This window comes from Leucopleurus acutus, assembly GCF_964270905.1.
Source record: "Leucopleurus acutus genome assembly, chromosome: 8".
Classification (NCBI taxonomy): domain Eukaryota; kingdom Metazoa; phylum Chordata; class Mammalia; order Artiodactyla; family Delphinidae; genus Leucopleurus; species Leucopleurus acutus.
In genome coordinates this window covers 107,138,691-107,156,141 of record NC_139151.1, presented here as the reverse complement: position 1 = coordinate 107,156,141, position 17,451 = coordinate 107,138,691, and the positions used below count along the sequence as shown (strand labels likewise).

The window sequence follows — 17,451 nt, the reverse complement described above, 5'->3', positions numbered from 1 at the left end:
GGGGACTGGAACCACGCCCCCTGGAGTTAACAGAGTTAACAGAAGCTGACGGGGGGGGGGGGGGGGGGGGGGGGACTGAAACCACGCCCCCTGGAGTTAACAGAGTTAACAGAAGCTACGGCTAAAAGGAGTTCTTGAGGTTGTCTTGCAGAGCAGCAGACGGGAACAGCTTGTTAAAACCCCTCTGCCTGTAAACCGCCTTTACTGAGGTAGCTCACTTCAGTTATTTTTTTCTTTCTTTCTTTTTTTCCTCTCTTTAATTGAATACGCTCCCAGCTTCACGTAGCCCAGTTGTTTTACAAAAACGTGGAGGTTGGCTCATCGGTTACCAGGGAAACCAGCAAAGGGGCATGTCCCTCACCGCCCCTTTGATAAACTGTCATAGATAGTTCTGATCTAAAGATTAGAACAGTCGTCACTAGCTGGGGCCAGGGGGCAAGTATGCAGGCATTTACTGATTAGGCTCTATGACTAAGAGGGAAGGTGAGTCAGGTGAGTGGGGTGTAGGTGAGGCAGGGACTGGTCCAGCGGGGATGTACAGAGAGCCAAGAGGGCAGCCATCTTGGGTGGCCTGAATGCACAGTTGCAAACCTCAGCATCTCGGCATTTGGTTTGCTGCATGTTGGACAAATGGATGTGTCCACAGCAACAGACTTGTGATTGGCATCTGAAGTAGGGTGGGGGGCAGTTCAGTGGGGCTGCGCCCTGAACCTGTGGGGTCAGACACTACCTCCAGGTAGACAGTATCAGCACTGAGTTCATTGCCTGGTGGTGGTAGAATCATAGAAAGCTACTGGATGCTGAGTTTCAGCAAATGAGTGACTGACAGGGGAAGACAGTCATCTAGGAGGCTGAGCAAACCCAGGAGGGAAGAGAAGTCCCAGAGAACTGTGACAGGGAGGGGGTGCCGGCTGTGCAGCCAGCCTGGGGGACAATAAGCAGACTGGGGCAGGAAGTGCCTGTCTGTCTGTGGGAGGGGTGTTGGGCGAGAACAGAGACTGGAAGCAAAGGAACTTGACACTGGTCGACTCCAGGCAGGAGAAATGAGCGCAGAAACGCGGATTCAGAACACAATCTGCGGCTCAGTTGTGAACGCAGATGTCGGCCGATCGTGGAACACTGAGCTGTGACTGGTTAGAAACAGCAAGCCCAAAATGGAGCCATCTGCCCCAAGACAGGAAGCCAAGACTTCACTGCAGTTTCAACCTCTGAGAACAGTCAGTCTGACGTCCTGCTCACACTGGGGAGGCAGGCTCTGCACGACGAAGACCCTGCTGTTACTGTTCACAAGGGCCAAGACATGGAAACAACCTAAATGTCCATCGACAGATGAACGGATAAAGAAGATGCAGTGTATGTATGCAATGGAGTATTACTCAGCCCTAAAAAAGAATGAAATAATGCCATCTGCAACAAAATGGATGGACCTAGAGATGATCGTACTAAGTGAAGTAAGTCAGACAGAGAGAGACAAATACCATATGATATCACTTATATGTGGAATCCAAAATATGACACAGATGAACTTACCTACGAAAGAGAAACAGACTCACAGACATACAGAACAGACTTGTGATTGCCAAGGGGGAGGGGGGTGGGGGAAGGGAAGGATTGGGATTTGGGATTAGCAAATTAGACTATTACATACAGAATGGATAAACAACAAGGTCCTACTATATAGCACAGGGAACTATATTCAATATCCTGTGATAAACCATAATGGAAAAGAGTATATAAAAAATGTAGATATATATATATATATAACGGAATCACTTTGCTGTACAGCAGATATTAACACAACATTGTAAATCAACTATACATCAACTAAAAAAAAAAAAAAAGACCCTGCTTGCTGTGTCCTCCGTATCAAAGAGGAAGGCCTGGCCTGAAACTTTTCTCTCGCTAATACCTTCTTGTCCTGTCCTTCTTCTGCCTATAAAAACCTTCCATTGTGTACAGCCTCTTCTATTTACTAGTGGGAGGCTGCCCAGTTCCTGAATCATTGAATAAAGCCAATTAGATCATCAAATTCACTCAGATGAATATTTGTCTTTTTAAACAAACTTAACCAGAAAACTGTGAAGTGCCCATGTTAGGAAGAGGAGGTCAGAGAAACTAACAGTGAGGGCTGAATTGTGTGCCAAATCCTGTCCTTCCAGAGCAGGAGGCCACGAAATGGCAATGTTTGCACGAGTTAGAAATACCAAGGCGGGGGCTTCCCTGGTGACGCAGTGGTTGAGAATCTGCCTGCTAATGCAGGGGACACGGGTTCGAGCCCTGGTCTGGGAAGGTCCCACATGCCGCGGAGCAACTAGGCCCGTGAGCCACAACTACTGAGCCTGCGCGTCTGGAGCCTGTGCTCCACAACGAGAGAGGCCATGATAGTGAGAGGCCCATGCATCGTGATGAAGAGTGGCCCCCGCTTGCCACAACTAGAGAAAGCCCTCGCACAGAAACGAGGACCCAACACAGCCAAAAAAATAAATTAATTTAAAAAAAAAGAAAAAAAAGAAAGAAATACCAAGGCGGAACCCAGAGGCTACAGGAGAAAGGAGAAAAATGGAAAATGGAAATGGACAGCTATGGGGAGCAGGGCTCGGAGACGGGGCAGATTGGGGGGGGCGGGTTGTGTATTTCTTTTTTGTTATCAAGCTTATAGAATTATTTATGAATTACAAAACCACATTATTATATAAAAGAGCAAACTATTTGTACTATGTATAAAGGAACAAACCATTGGACGAATCTCAAAAGCATCATGTTAAGCTAAAGAAACCATTTACAAAGGAATGTACATGGTGTGACTCCATTTGTATGAAATCTAAGGAAGGAGAAGACTAACCTTGGGGGCATCACCTGGAGAGGGGCAGGGGTGCCGTGGACATGGCTCTATCTTCTTTAGGGTGTGATTGCACGAATGCACACAACTGTCAAAAAAGAAAGCTCCTAAAATCTGCGTATCTTATTGCACGTTATTTATGCCTCACTAAAAAAGTGTAAAAGTAAACACTATTTGATACAACATTCCCAACTGTAAAGAGAAGTTCTGTCACATTATTACTTGATATTACATGATTTTTAGAATATTTAAAGCATTCAGAGCACAGAAAAAAAATGTTTTTAACTAACATAACACTGGCATATAAATTTAGAGAAGAGAGGGGCTTCCCTGGTGGCGCAGTGGTTGAGAGTCCGCCTGCCGATGCAGGGGACACGGGTTCGTGCCCCGCTCCGGGAAGATCCCACGTGCCGCGGAGCGGCTGGGCCCGTGAGCCATGGCCGCTGAGCCTGCGCGTCCGGAGCCTGTGCTCCGCGGCGGGAGAGGCCACAGCAGTGAGAGGCCCGCGTACCGCAAAAAAAAAAAAAAAAAAAAAAATTTAGGGAAGAGAGGGAAATCCTGAATAGATACTAGCAAACGGAAACAAAGTTTAACATTCCACATCCATGTGGAGCTTATAAAGACATGCAAAGACTTACCATGTTCATCTCAACATATGCTAAGAAGAAATTGATAAATTCAACAACCATTCTCAATTAATTTTAAATCCCCAAAGTAAAAATAACTAAGGATGGATATAAATCTGAAACCAAATCAGAAACAGGAAGAGCTTTCCAAGTCAAGTTGGGAAAAAGACAAAAATGCCTGTTATCAAAGACATTTGTTCTAGAAATGATCTAGAATATTGTTCTAGAAACGCTGGCCAAGAAAAGTAGTTTCGAAAATGAACTGAGGGATGTAAATATTAGAAAGAAGTAAAATTAGTTTTCTATTATAGAATTTCTACCTGAAAAAAAAACAAACTAAGAAAATCAATAGAATAACTACTAGACCCAATAAGAGAATGTAGTAAGGTGGCCAATTACAAAAGCAACACACAAAATCTCAAGTTTTCCTACATAAAATTCCATTTGTGATAGCAGCAACAATAAATAGACAGGAATAACTATAAGAAGAATACAGGGCAGGGGTTCTCAACTGGGGATGATTCTGTCCTCAGGGGACACTTGGCCATGTCTGAAGACATTTTAAATTGTCACAAATGGACGTCTCTATCAGGTGGAGGCCAGGGACGCCGCTATACACCTTTCCATGCGTAGGACAGACCCCCACGACAAGAAGGATCCAGCCTAAAGCGACGGGGCTGGAGCTGGGAAACCGTGATATACAGGATCAGATGTATAATGATGGAGGATGGGTGACTGATGACTGAGAGTCTCATGTGGTCTCTGATAAGTGGGCTATAAATTAATCGGCAGGGTCAAAGCAGCTATAGCTAAGCGACAGGTACTGCGGGGCAGGGACTCTGCCCGGAATCCTCGTCTATCTCCCCCACGACCTGCACAAGCTACGCGCAGGAAGACGCTTCACAAGCGTTCAAGAAGCAGTCACAGACCTGGCTCCCGGCATCGGGCAGCGACTCACCGGCTCCGGGACCACGGGGTGAACCAGCGCAGCTCTCGGTAGTTGCCCTCGTTGGCCAAGGCCATTTTGGGTCTGATGAGCAGGATCTTCCTACAGGCAGGGGGACAAGGCCACGCCTGAGATGAACACGACCCGACGAGAAGCAGCTGCCGGTCCGTCCACCCCGACAGTCGACGGGCACAGGGCAGCTAAGACCCGGCAGGGGGGCACTTGCGAGCAGCTGATGTCCCGGGTCTGCGAGGGGACCCGACAAGGCCTCTCTCCCTGGACTGACCTCCCAGCAGTGGGGCCATGTGTCCCCACACCCAACCCCGTGGCCTCTCTCTTTCTAATACCTGAAGGTGTCCGTGGTGGTGGAGACCAGGAGCAGTGCCACTTGAGTCACCCGCCTGGTACACCAGCCCCCACTAAGGTAGTTCCAGAAGAAGCCTCCCTGCACAGGGCCCCCAGGGACCGTGCCCCAGCACACTGGCATGAGTGCCCGCAGGCCCCTAGAGCTCAGCGGAGGCAGGCAGGTCACTGCTCCCGGCGGTCACCCACCTGTTGAGAAAGATCACCCTGCAGTTGTAGCGGACGTTTCGGTGCATCATGGGCCTGCGGAGAGAGGGGACGCACGCGCTTGTTGGCACTGCGGAGAGAGGGGACGCACGCGCTTGTCGGCGAAGAGCAGAGCCATGTGTCTGCTTGGGCCTGTGGAGAGAGGGGACGCACGCGCTTGCTGGCGAAGAGCAGAGCTGTGTGTCTGCTTCAATGTGAAGCTTCTCCGTCCTTTGTGAGAATCAGAAGGCCCCCCTGTGGCTTTCTCAAGCCAAAGTTAACAACAGGCCCAAGTGTTTCGCCACCGCGTAGGCCCTAAATGGGAGAGCGTCTTCTAAACAGAGCACCAGGTCCCTCCCTGCTCAGGGCTCTTCCTCTCCTCCGGGAAGGTTCTCGGACCTTCCAGTGGCTCCCTCCCTCCCCCTCTCACACCCCTGCTGTCACATCACCTCTTCGTCCCCTGCTGGCCTCAGGCACCAGCCCCTGTGCCTCCCCAGTTCTCCCTCCCAGCACCTCTCCTGACCCGAACACCCCCCACCCCAGAATGCAGGCTGCAGGGCAGGGGCAACGGGTCCGAGGGGCCGGGGCTGGGGTGGGGAGTGGTGGGCCCTTAGCAGATCTACTCACCCCTCTGTCTGGACCCTTCTCAGGACAGACATTGTGTTTTACATCTCCTCCCGGACCACCTGGTACCTTCCTCCTCTGCAGGGGAGGGGATCAAAGCTCCAGAGGCTGGGGTGCTCTGGGGCCAGTGGCTGGGGCAGAACTGGGGCACAGCTGGGTCGAGACGGGGCAGAGCCAGGCGGAGCTGGGCAGAAATGGGGCAGAGCTGGGGCAGAGCTGGGGCAGAGCTGGGAAGAGTTGGGCAGAGCTGGGGCACAGCTGGGCAGAGCTGGGCAGAGATGGCAGAGAAGGCAGAGCTGGGCAAAGCCCAGGTGCTGAAGCCCAGCTCAGGGTGAGAGCGCAGGCGCTCAGGGCAGAAGACATCAGGCACCACGGGAGGATGGCCTTAAGGGGTACCTAAGACGATGGGTTGTCAGATAAAATTAATAAGGCAAATAAATAAATGCCCTGGGACATGAGTGATGGAGGAGGAAATAAAACCAGCCATTAATAGTGTGCGCTATCAAGTCAGGTGGCCAGGTCCCAATCCTGCTTTGCACTGGCTAAGTCTCGCTACCCTGGGTTCCTCCTCCCAGAGGGACTGAAGGACAGGATGCAGGCGGGGGTGCCCCCAGTTGTGGCCACGACACACGGATGCCACCAGCAAGGACTCCCACCGCTGTGGTTTCTAATCCTCCCCAGGCCAAACCAAAACCTGCCTGTGTTCACATTTATACAAAAATGTGTTCAAGGGCTTCCCCGGTGGTGCAGTGGTTGGGAGTCCGCCTGCCAACGCAGGGGACGCGGGTTCAGGGCCTGATCTGGGAGGATCCCACATGCCGCGGAGCAACTAAGCATGTGCGCCACAACTACTGAGGCTGTGCTCTGGAGCCTGTGAGCCACAACTACTGAAGCCCGCGCACCTGGAGCCCGTGCTCCGCAACGAAGGGTAGCCCCCGCTTGCTGCAACTGGGGAAAGCCCGCGCGCAGCAACGAAGACCCAGTGCAACCAAAAATAAATAAATAAGTAAATAAACTAAAAAAAAAAAAAAAATGTGTTCAAGGCAGGAGGTCAACTTATATTTTAAACAAAACAGAGACCCTCAGTGAATATCCGATTTCCAATTGGAGTAAGCCTCTTGAACAAAAACAAACAGAAAATTGAAAGCTCAACGCATAAAGTTAAACAGCAAACAACATACAAGTAAAAGTATTTTTATCGTATGTGGGGATGGGTTGATATTATTCACATATAAAGAACTCTTAAAATAAATTAGACACCTCAACTGTAGGCTAAAGAACAGGTGTCGCAAACGGCCAGGAACAAACAAGAGAGTTCACCTTCCTCAGTCATGAAAACAAACGAATAAGATCTTTTTTTAAAAAAATTGTTGTGCGTTTTAAGATTCTATTTTGTTGTTTAAGTTTTCTTTATTTTGAGCTAGCCCTTTGTGATCAGCTAAGGATAACACGCCTTCAGAAACAGGGCAGGAAGGAGGCTCAGCACCTTTTTCCTGGAGGATAATTTGTAAAGACAATTTCAGACGGAGAATATCCATGACATCATGGTATGACGGTTGTTTTCTTCAGTGGTGCTTACAGATCCAGATAAATGCTGGATTTCCAAAGAAAAATATCTTTTTTTTTTTTACATCTTTATTGGAGTATAATTGCTTTACAATGGTGTGTTAGTTTCTGCTTTATAACAAAGTGAATCAGTCATACATATATATATGTTCCCATACCTCTTCCCTTTTGCGTCTCCCTCCCTCCAACCCTCCCTATCCCACCCCTCCAGGCGGTCACAAAGCACTGAGCTGATCTCCCCTGTGCTGTGCGGCTGCTTCCCACTAGCTATCTACCTTCCGTTTGGTAGTGTATATATGTCCATGCCTCTCTCTCGCTTTGTCACAGCTCACCCTTCCCCATCCCCATATCCTCAAGTCCGTTCTCCAGTAGGTCTGTGTGTTTATTCCTGTCTTGCCCCTATGTTCTTCATGACTTTTTTTTTTTCTTAAATTCCATATATATGTGTTAGCATACGGTATTTGCCTTTCTCTGCCTGACTTACTTCACTCTGTATGACAGACTCTAGGTCTATCCACCTCATTACAAATAGCTCAATTTCGTTTCTTTTTATGGCTGAGTAATATTCCATTGTATATATGTGCGTCCGTCATCAGATGAATGGATAAAGAAGATGTGGTACAGGTTATTTTTTTTTTTATACCCCAATAAAGATGTTTAAAAAAAAAAAAAAAGAAAAATATCTTTAAATATGACTGTTAGCACTTTGAGGACAAAAAGCAGAAAAATTATAATCGGATTATAAATTCAAGGCCAGCAGAGGAAAGTGGAACAAAGAAAACACACAAAAGACAACAGGAAAAACAAAAAAGAAAAAACCATGATGACTAGGACATTTAATAAAGTGGCCAGAGGTGGGAATGTGAAATGGTACAGCCACTACGGAGAACAGTAGGGAGGTTCCTTAAAAAACTACAAATAGAACTACCATACCACCCAGCAATCCCACTACTGGGCATATACCCTGAGAAAACCATAATTCAAAAAGAGTCATGTACCAAAATGTTCATTGCAGCTCTGTTTACAATAGCCAGGACATGGAAGCAACCTAAGTGTCCATGGACAGATGAACAGATAAAGAAGATGTGGCACAGATATACAATGGAATATTACTCAGCCATAAAAAGAAACGAAATTGAGCTATTTGTAATGAGATGGATGGACCTAGAGTCTGTCATACAGAGTGAAGTAAGTCAGAAAGAGAAAGACAAACACCGTATGCTAACACATATATATGGAATTTAAGAAAAAAAGAAAGTCATGAAGAACCTAGGGGTAAGACAGGAATAAAGACACAGACCTACTAGAGAACGGACTTGAGGATATGGGGAGGGGGAAGGGTGAGCTGTGACAAAGTGAGAGAGTGGCATGGACATATATACACTACCAAATGTAAGGTAGATAGCTAGTGGGAAGCAGCCGCATAGCACAGGGCGATCAGCTCGGTGCTTTGTGACCACCTAGAGGGGTGGGATAGGGAGGGTGGGAGGGAGGGAGACGCAAGAGGGAGGAGATATGGGAACATATGTATATGTATAACTGATTCACTTTGTTATAAAGCAGAAACTAACATACCATTGTAAAGCAATTATACTCCAATAAAGATGTAAAAAAAATAAAATAAAATAAAGCGGCCAGAATCAGTCCATGTGGTGGGCTGCGTAAAGGCCCCCAATGATGTCCCCATCCCTATTCCTAGGACGTGCAAGCATGTCACCTCATGCGGCAAAGGGTACCTCGCCGATATAACAAAGTTACAGACCCTGAGATGGGAGATTCTCCCGGACTCTCTGGGGCCCTCATCATAACCACAAGGGTCCTTCTGTGAGGGAGGAGGGACAGTCGGAGGGCACGTGGCAGTGGAAGCAGGGGTTGCAGTGATATGATCGCTGGCTTTGAAGATGGAGGGAGGGGGAGGGGCCACGAGCCAAGGGATGCGGGCGGGCCTCCCGAGCTGGACTCTTCCAAGGAAACCGATGCTCCCCCAGCAGCCTCCAGAAGCCCAGCCCTGCTGACCCGTTTCAGACTTCTGAGCTCCACACCCACAAGACACAGATTTGTGTGGCTGTGTGTCGCATCTGTGGTACTCTGTCACACAGCAGCAAAAGAGGACACAAACATGGTCCGTGTGTCAAGAATGATAGTAAATGCGAACAAACGGGGTTAAAAATCTCATCTGTTCACTGCTCAGAAGAGACCTACCACACAGATGTCGCAGCAGCTTGAAAAGGCAGTGCAGCCCACGTGCAGGGCCGAGGAAAAGAAAGCAAACTCGGCCACATCCACACCACGTGACACAGAGTGAAGGATGCAAACAGAAACAACATAAAGGCCCACCAGTGGGCTCTGGTTACACAAAGCACGTCACAGACACGCTCAACAATAGTCCTAGGCCAGAGCCCTACCCACGTGACCTGCACCCATGGGAACTACACGCTATGGACCTACAGGCAGACCTCGTCTTCTTGCACTTTGCTTTACTGTGGTTTGCAGGTATTGCTTTTTTTTTAATTGAAGGCTTGTGGCAACCCTGCATTGAGCAAGTGCATTGGCGCCAGTTTTCCAACAGCTTTTCCTCACTTCCAGTCTGTGTCACATTTTGGTAATTCTCGCAATATTTCAAACACCCCCCAGGAAACAGATTACAACTCCCTGAAGGTTCAGATGATGGTTAGCATTTTTTATCAATAAAGTATTTTTTAAGTAACGTAAGTACGTATATTTTTAGACATAACATTGCACGCTTCATAGGCTACAGTATAATGTAAATGTAACTTTTATATACACTGGGAAACCAAAAGCTTTGTGACTCGCTCTATTGCTATGTTTGGCTTTACTGCAGTGATCTGGAACCAAACTTGCAAGGTCTCCAAGGTCTGCCTGTACACCACGTGGGCCTACAGCTATGGAACCTACATCATACACGTCTATACTTACGGAACCTGCATCTATGGAACGTACACCATACGGACCTACACTTATGGAACCTACACCTATGGACCTATATACCACACGGACCTATACCACATGGAGGAACCTACACCTATGCATCTACAGCTATGAAAGCTACATTTATATATCTACACCCCCTGGAACCATATGGTCAGCATGTCCATATGGAGTGATGTGGAACCATCCCAAGACTTACCGTTAAGTAAAGAAAGAGCTATACATGTGAAAGGGAGACCCTGTGCTCCCAGCTGTGCAAAGCGTGTTCCCACATGCACAGTAGCATCCGGAAGAACATACAAAAAGAATCTCCCAAGAGCGGCCTCCGCTGGGGGAGTTGGTACCTGCAGGGCTAGAGAGGGAACAAACCCCACTTCTCTACAAGAGGCCTTCTGTATCTTTGAAATGTGCAGATTCCACCTCCCTGATGTTAGAATGGCTCCAGACATACGACGACCTTGAACTTGCCTCCTTCCAAGCCAGCCTTTCCCCATGCTCACGCCAGCACTTACATTCCCACATCACAGATGATATCCTGAGTGACTGGAGATTCCAGAAGGGCAGCCAGGACCTGGAGCGAATGCAGGAGGGTGTCCGACTCGTAATAATGATCCCAACAACCGTAGCCACTGCAGAGGGAGGGAGCAGGACAGTGAACCCCTGAGATACACCGGGTGGGCCCAGGGGCAGGGGTGGGGCAGGGGCCTAGGGGCCTAGGAGTCAGAACATGCAGGGGTGCAACCCAGGCCTTGGTATCTTTTTTTTTTTTCTTTTCTTTTGCGGTACGCGGGCCTCTCACTGCTGTGGCCTCTCCCGTTGCGGAGCACAGGCTCCGGACGCGCAGGCTCAGTGGCCATGGCTCACGGGCCCAGCCGCTCCGCGGCATGTGGGATCTTCCCGGACCGGGGCACGAACCCGCGTCCCCTGCATCGGCAGGCGGAGTCCCAACCACTGCGCCACCAGGGAAGCCCCTTGGTATCTTTATAAAGCCTCCCAGGAGATTCTATTGTGCAGCCAGACTTGGAATCACTGCTACCAAAAAAACCCCCAAAACGATGCTCTTTATTGGAAATTCATGGACTGGGCCCCATCCACTTCTCAAAGTTGTCAGTTACAATGAGAAATTCTCTCTCATGTCAAAAAGTGTCTGCTCTTGGATTTTTTTGTTTTTAACCTTCAGTGTAGCCCAAATTCCACTAATCTACAAGAAAGGGATGCGAAAGAAACAAAGCTGGACCCAGAGAAAAACATTCCTCAGGCAAAGGGACCATGACTAATCATTCGAATGCCACTCACACAGCTACTCCTGAGTTTCTTGCTATAGATACGGAAGCTTGTAGGGGGCTGAATGGTGTCCCCCGAAAAGATGTGTCCATGCCTTAACCTCCAGAAGCTGTGGATGTGACGTCATTTGAAAAAAGTGTCTTTAGAGATGTAAGTGAAGGATCTGGAGATGAGATGACCCTGGCCCTAAAGCCAGTGACAAGTGTCCTTACATGAAACAGAAGGAGGAAAAGCCATGGAGAAGAGATGGGGCTGGGGCTGGAGGGATGCGGCCACAAGACAAAGAACTGGGAACCAGAAGCTTGAAGGGGCAGGAAGGACCATCCCCTGGCGCCCTGGAGGAAGCAGGGCCTTGCTGACACCTTGATTTGGGACTTCGGGCCTCCTGAACTGTGAGAGAATAAATTCCTGCCGTTTTAAACCATCCAGTTTGTGAAACTTTGTTACAGCAGCTCCAGAAAAAACTAATACAATGCTCAATGAGGTCCTAACAGGGGAAGTGGGTTGAGAGTAATTTCTCAGTCTGGGAGTCCCAGTAATGAAATGTACAGAGTTTGTAAAGTACTATTTTATTTTGTTTTATTTATTTTACTATTTTATCTTATCTTATTTCACTTCATTTTGTCTTATTTCCATACCGCATGGCTTGTGGGATTTTAGGTCCCCAACCAGGGATGGAACCCCGACCCCCGGCAATGACAGCGTGAAGTACTAACCGCTGGACTGCCAGGGAATTCTCTGTAAACCACTTTTAAACCTTCACAAGGTCCTTCCCACTACGCATGGCCCGGAAGTGATGTTGCCAACGCTGAGCAAACTTTGCACATGTGAACACAAACCCCCAAACTGGCCTTTGCCACCCTTAATGCCTTGAAAAGCATTCCTCTCGGCCTCTGGTTCTGATAAGGGGGAGAGTCTGATTCTTAGATGAAAACGGGGTCCAGACCTGGGATGCCCTTTCCTCTCCAAGGACAGACTCCTGCCTCAGAGGCTGTCACTTCCGCACCTCCCAGGCCACATGTGATATCAAACACCAATGCAATGCCAGACGTCCAGCCAGCTTTGACATCAGCCCCGGACTGGGAAAAGTCTGCCTCTCTACGAGCTCCTGTGTTACCCGACGTAGGAGTCTGGGATCACCCAGCCTTGCCGGGCCTGCTCTTGTTCAAGTGTGCCAAGCACGCACACTCACGGGCTTCTGATGGTCTCCTAAATGGGCCTGCATGTCCGCAGTTCTCAAGGCCCGCCACCTCCTTCCTTGCACTTTCGGCGGAGGGGAGCTGATATAGACGCCTCTACCTGCCCACCCTGGGGTGTCTGTGTGCTCTGCTCTCACCATATTTCCAGTTCTGGTCCAAGCCTGTATCTTGCTCCTTTGTGCTTGGCAATTTCAATACCTACATGTACAGAGAGAGAGAAAGAGGGGCAATTTCAGCACCTACAACTGGTCCAAAGGCAGATCCAACTCTCTCGCTGCCATAGGTGTCGTAAAAAACAAAAGGGCATCTCCCAGACCCTGCTGACACCTGCAGGAAATGAGAGACACAGGCAGGGCCTGCAGGGCTGACCCTCAGCACCAAGAAGGAGCAGGGCGGGGCGAGGGAGGAGTCACACACTGGTAGTTTATTAACCAGCAGATGCAGAAGACCCTGTGTAGGGAGAAGACAGGACCCAAAGGCACCAGCAGCAGGTACCAGCCGCCTCTGGGTTTGAGCAGCAGGCCGGGGAGGAAAGGCTGGCCAAGTGGAGACTCAGCCCTGGCCACCGAGACTGCCTCTCTTCACTCCAACTAGATTTGCTCTGAGCTCTGATGAGATGAAAGCAGGTTGAGATCGAAAAAAACAAAAAGGATGAAGGTCCGAGGCACATGGCTGCTAAGATGCCCTCACCTGAATCATTCTGTCTTTACTGCGGTTGGCAACTCTGCTGCAGTAACCAGCTGAGGACAGCCAGTCTGAGGCGGCCGAGCCTGTAGGGTCGCCCAGGGCAGCCCCACTTCAGGTGTAGATGTCAACAGTGCAAACTTGCGCTTTCAAAGGTGAGCTGGTGCAGGTGACAACTGTATGGGGACCCCCGCCACACACACACAACGACCACACCCAGTCTCTAAGCTGGGGGGCTCACCCCTATTCCACTTCCCTCTTTGGGTCGGTTTCAGCTCTAGAAATGTCACATGCGACCCCAAAGATATTTGAGGACAGGTTCACCCCAGCCCTCCCATCTCCACCTCCACGGCCAGACTTTTCTTACCACGCGTACATACCACGTGTCCCCAGTCACTGTAACCCACTCCGCACCCCCATTCATGAGGAGGACCTGGGCACTTACGGGCAAAGGCGTGGTCATAAGATAGCTTATCTTATCTGCCCCCATGCCAACGGCCGCGAGTTTCTCCAGAGCAAGGCTGCGTGTGCGTCACAGCAAGCCTGGCGGCCAGAATGGACCTTCGCCCCTCTGCCCCACGCCGCCCCTAGACTCACTCTTTAAAATCCTTTGCAAATTGCCCTCGAAGTCCAGGGCCCACTGGTTGAGCGCGCAGGTGGCCACGGTCACCTTCCGGCCCATCCTGGCTGCAGTCGCCTGGGCAAAAGGCCGGCCGGACGGTGGGTCTTTCTGTCCTAGGGAGACAGGCGGCCGCGGCTTGTGTCCTTCCGGGTTGCCCCGTCCCGTCCCGCCAGGCGCTGCAGGGACAGGACAGCAGAGCCCCAGCGTCAGGCCCCGCCGCAATCTCCCCGCCCTCGCCCCGCCCCCCCCGCCCCGCCCAGCCCGCCGAGCTCTCCGCCGCGCCTGCGCAGGAGGCAGGCCCGCGGAGCCGCGAGTGCTCGGCAAGGGTGCCAGCGCGCTACCCCCGCCCGCGCCGCCCCGACTCTGACCGGGCAGGTGGGACGGTCGCCAAGTCCTGGAGCGCAGGTGGAGAGGGGCCGGCCCGCCCGCGTGCCCCCATACCTCCCCGCAAACTGCATCTTAATACGCTTGTGCAACTTTATTTTCCCCCGTGATATTAATTACGTTCTTTTGGTTATTTCTGCATTTGTCACTGCACTGTAGGAATAAAGCCCACTTTATCCGTTCATTTAAGTTAGCAGCGCTGTGCCAGCACACACGCGCACTGCTACTTTCATTCCTGTAATGCATCCCGTGTGAGGGCAACTAGTTTCTCTACGCCGCCTACCGTTGCCAGTTTCCCCTGGAGCTGCACTTACCTGCGCCTCGCTCGCCAGGCGTAGGATATGCATACGTGCAACTTTACTAAATGTTACCCAATTTCCTCTCTGAAGCATTTGAACCTATTCACTACCAGCAGTTTTTCAGGTTTTGTTTTCACATTTCACCCTTTAGTCCCCTTAGGGTAGGAATTCATTTTTTTCCCCTTGTGAATAAGTAGCTGGCTGACCATCGTTGATGGAATAGGCCATCCTTTTCTACTGGTTTGCAATGCTGCCTCTGCCATACGTACTGTACACGTTTTCACATTTCAGACAAACATGTATCCTGTTTATAAAGTAATGCTTGTTCATGAGCTTCCATTTGGAAATTTCAGAAAACCACAAAAATGTTTATATGTTCATTCATTTAATCCTCACTTCGACCCTTTGGGGCAGTTTTCATTGCTAGAAATACCTCAGTTCCTTCCAGTATGCTCAAATATCTCCTGCCAACCACGGCTGGTTCTAGGCCTTGGGCAGGGAAGGAGCAAATCCTCCAATGTCTGGTTGGAGCAGAAAATAAGGACGTTCTCCAAAAATGATGGGAACATGTTATTTGAAAAGGAAGAATCAGTTTGGAGGGGTTCCCACTGGCCAAGTATGGGACAATATGGGACCTTTAAAAAAAGGTAAATGACAGTACAGGATCATAACTCAATGAGCAAAAAATCTATTCGTCCATTCTGACAAAAAATTAAGAGAGGGAAATTCTTTACAGAAAAATGCCAACAAATAAATATTGAAAGGTTGAGGAAGTTAGATCACCCTTTTTGCAACAAGTAGTTTGGTTCACGCAAGAGTCATCATTAAATGCTAGATAATTGGACCGAGGGTTATTTGTGAGCAGTGTATTTACAGCCTCAAAGTATCACTCCACAGCTTACGCGTTAATCGTGAAAGGAAAAATGGAGACCTTTGGCGGATACCACCTGAACCACACGATCAAACTTACCATCAACAAAAGGACAAAGTGACAGCATGTTGCCTCCTGCTAGGATGCATGAAGATACGACATCTGGGTAGTATATTATCCCGCCCCACAATGCATAACCTGAAAGCAAGGACAACAGCCAAACCCAATCAAGAGACTTGCTGTGCAAAGCCAGCCTTGACTCTTCAAAATTGTCAAGGACGGAAAAGAAACAATAAAACAAACTAGAAAGTACTGCTGGGGCCGTGGTGTAGATGAAGGCAGGCTGAGGAGCTCAATGCACAGTGTGGTTCCCCGATTGGATCCTGGGCTTTTTAAACGAGCAACAAACAACATGGTTGGGACAACTGCAGGAAGCTGAACATGGGTAATATGTTAGGCGACAGCGTGGAGTGCATGTAAATTTCCAGCGTGTGCTCATGCTATTTTGGTAAAGCAGAAGAATGTCCTTGTTTTTAGGAGACGGATACTGAAGTGTTCAGGAGGGAGGTGTCATCTGTAGCTAATTAGTGGTTCGGGGAGGGGGGAAAGGAGGGGATACACACACCTACAGAGCGAGAGCGAGCGAGAGCGAGAGCGAGAGCGAGAGAGAGCGAGAGCGAGAGCGAGAGCGAGAGCGAGAGAGAGCGCGAGAGCGAGCGCGAGCGCGAGAGCGAGCGAGAGCGAGAGCGAGCGCGAGAGAGAGGGGGGGAGGGAGAAATGAAATATGGCAAACTGTTGGCGGCTGCTGAGTCTAAGTATGTGGGTGTTCACTTTACTATTTATTCAACTGGTTTGCATGTTGCACATTTTCAAAATAAAAGACTACAGGGGAAAAACATGTCTCTGTGAGGGACACAGAGATGGCCATCCAGATCCCTCTGCCAGTAAACCGATGCCCCAGATGTTGGAAGTTGGGGTCAGCAGCAGACACCTTCAGCTCCCCTCCCCTCCAGGGGCTGCCTGGGTTGCACAGCTGCCCAACCCGAGGTCATGCCCTTGCTAGGGCAGGGGTATATGAAGGAGGCTTGGCCATTCCTGCTGTCCACAGAAATAATCAATAAACCAACCTATAAGAGGAATAGAAGAGTTTTATTTGAGGCAAACTGAGGATTAGAGCCCAGGAGACGCTGATTCAAGAAGCGATTAAGGGCTTCCCTGGTGGCGCAGTGGTTGAGAGTCCGCCTGCCGATGCAGGGGACGCGGGTTCGTGCCCCGGTCCGGGAGGATCCCACGTGCCGCGGAGCGGCTGGGCCCGTGAGCCATGGCCGCTGGGCCTGCGCGTCCGGAGCCTGTGCTCCGCAACGGGAGGGGCCGCGACAGTGAGAGGCCCGCGTACCGCCAAAAAAAAAAAAAAAAAGAAGCGATTAAAACTACAAAATGGGAGAAGCTTCTAAACGCAAAACCCCCCAAAATGAGAAAAGTTGTTTGTTAAGAATTGAAATTGCAGTTGGCAAGAAGTCAGAGCGCCTGTTAAGCAAGGATTGGTTGGGGTCCAACATGGTTGCATAGTTACAAGAGGAGACCTCGAGCCTTTCAAGGTTACAGCGGGCAGCCAGCAGCTATTGTTCTGAGAACAGCTGGTGGTGTCCTTGAGGCTGACACAGTCCAGAAAATTCAGGTTCTCAGTGATGTAGGAACAGGCCTGAAACCATGTCCACAAAGGCCACCCAGATCCATTTCAAATGCCTGAACCATAGTCACTCCCTTTTGATTTTTAAACGCATTCTTTTCTTGAATGGTTAAAGCAGATGTACAGCGCACGTTTAATGGGCCACGAACAGGCTGTTCTGGTGAGCCTGGAGTGCAGGGTGAACCGCGTACAAGCCGGAATGACTCCCTCACACCTTGACCTGTGAACATTTCTCTTATCACTGCCCAGGGGACAACTCTGAGGGGCTGTCTTATTAGGGGGCTTCTCCACGTGGTTGACCTAAGCTGCTGCTCGCATC

General features: G+C 49.6%; 1 protein-coding gene across 4 annotated transcripts in view; it reads right to left on the bottom strand.

Annotated features, from left to right (window-relative positions):
* The window catches only part of NADSYN1 (NAD synthetase 1), a 35,626-nt gene extending 21,553 nt beyond the window's left edge, over positions 1-14,073 (bottom strand). Inside the window, exons 1-5 of one of the 4 annotated variants that reach the window (XM_082845192.1) lie at positions 13,864-14,073; positions 12,720-12,780; positions 10,612-10,728; positions 4,964-5,017; positions 4,424-4,513 (exon numbers count right to left, since the gene is read on the bottom strand). In XM_082845192.1, the coding sequence (XP_082701318.1) occupies positions 4,424-4,513; positions 4,964-5,017; positions 10,612-10,728; positions 12,720-12,780; positions 13,864-13,948 (407 nt within the window). In that variant the 5' untranslated portion in view covers positions 13,949-14,073. Of the gene's footprint in view, positions 1-2,842; positions 2,929-4,423; positions 4,514-4,963; positions 5,018-10,611; positions 11,458-12,719; positions 12,781-13,863 lie in introns of those variants that run through there. The other 3 variants (XM_082845191.1, XM_082845193.1, XM_082845194.1) reach the window with 3 other exon arrangements.
* Between the last annotated feature and the right edge of the window lie 3,378 nt (positions 14,074-17,451).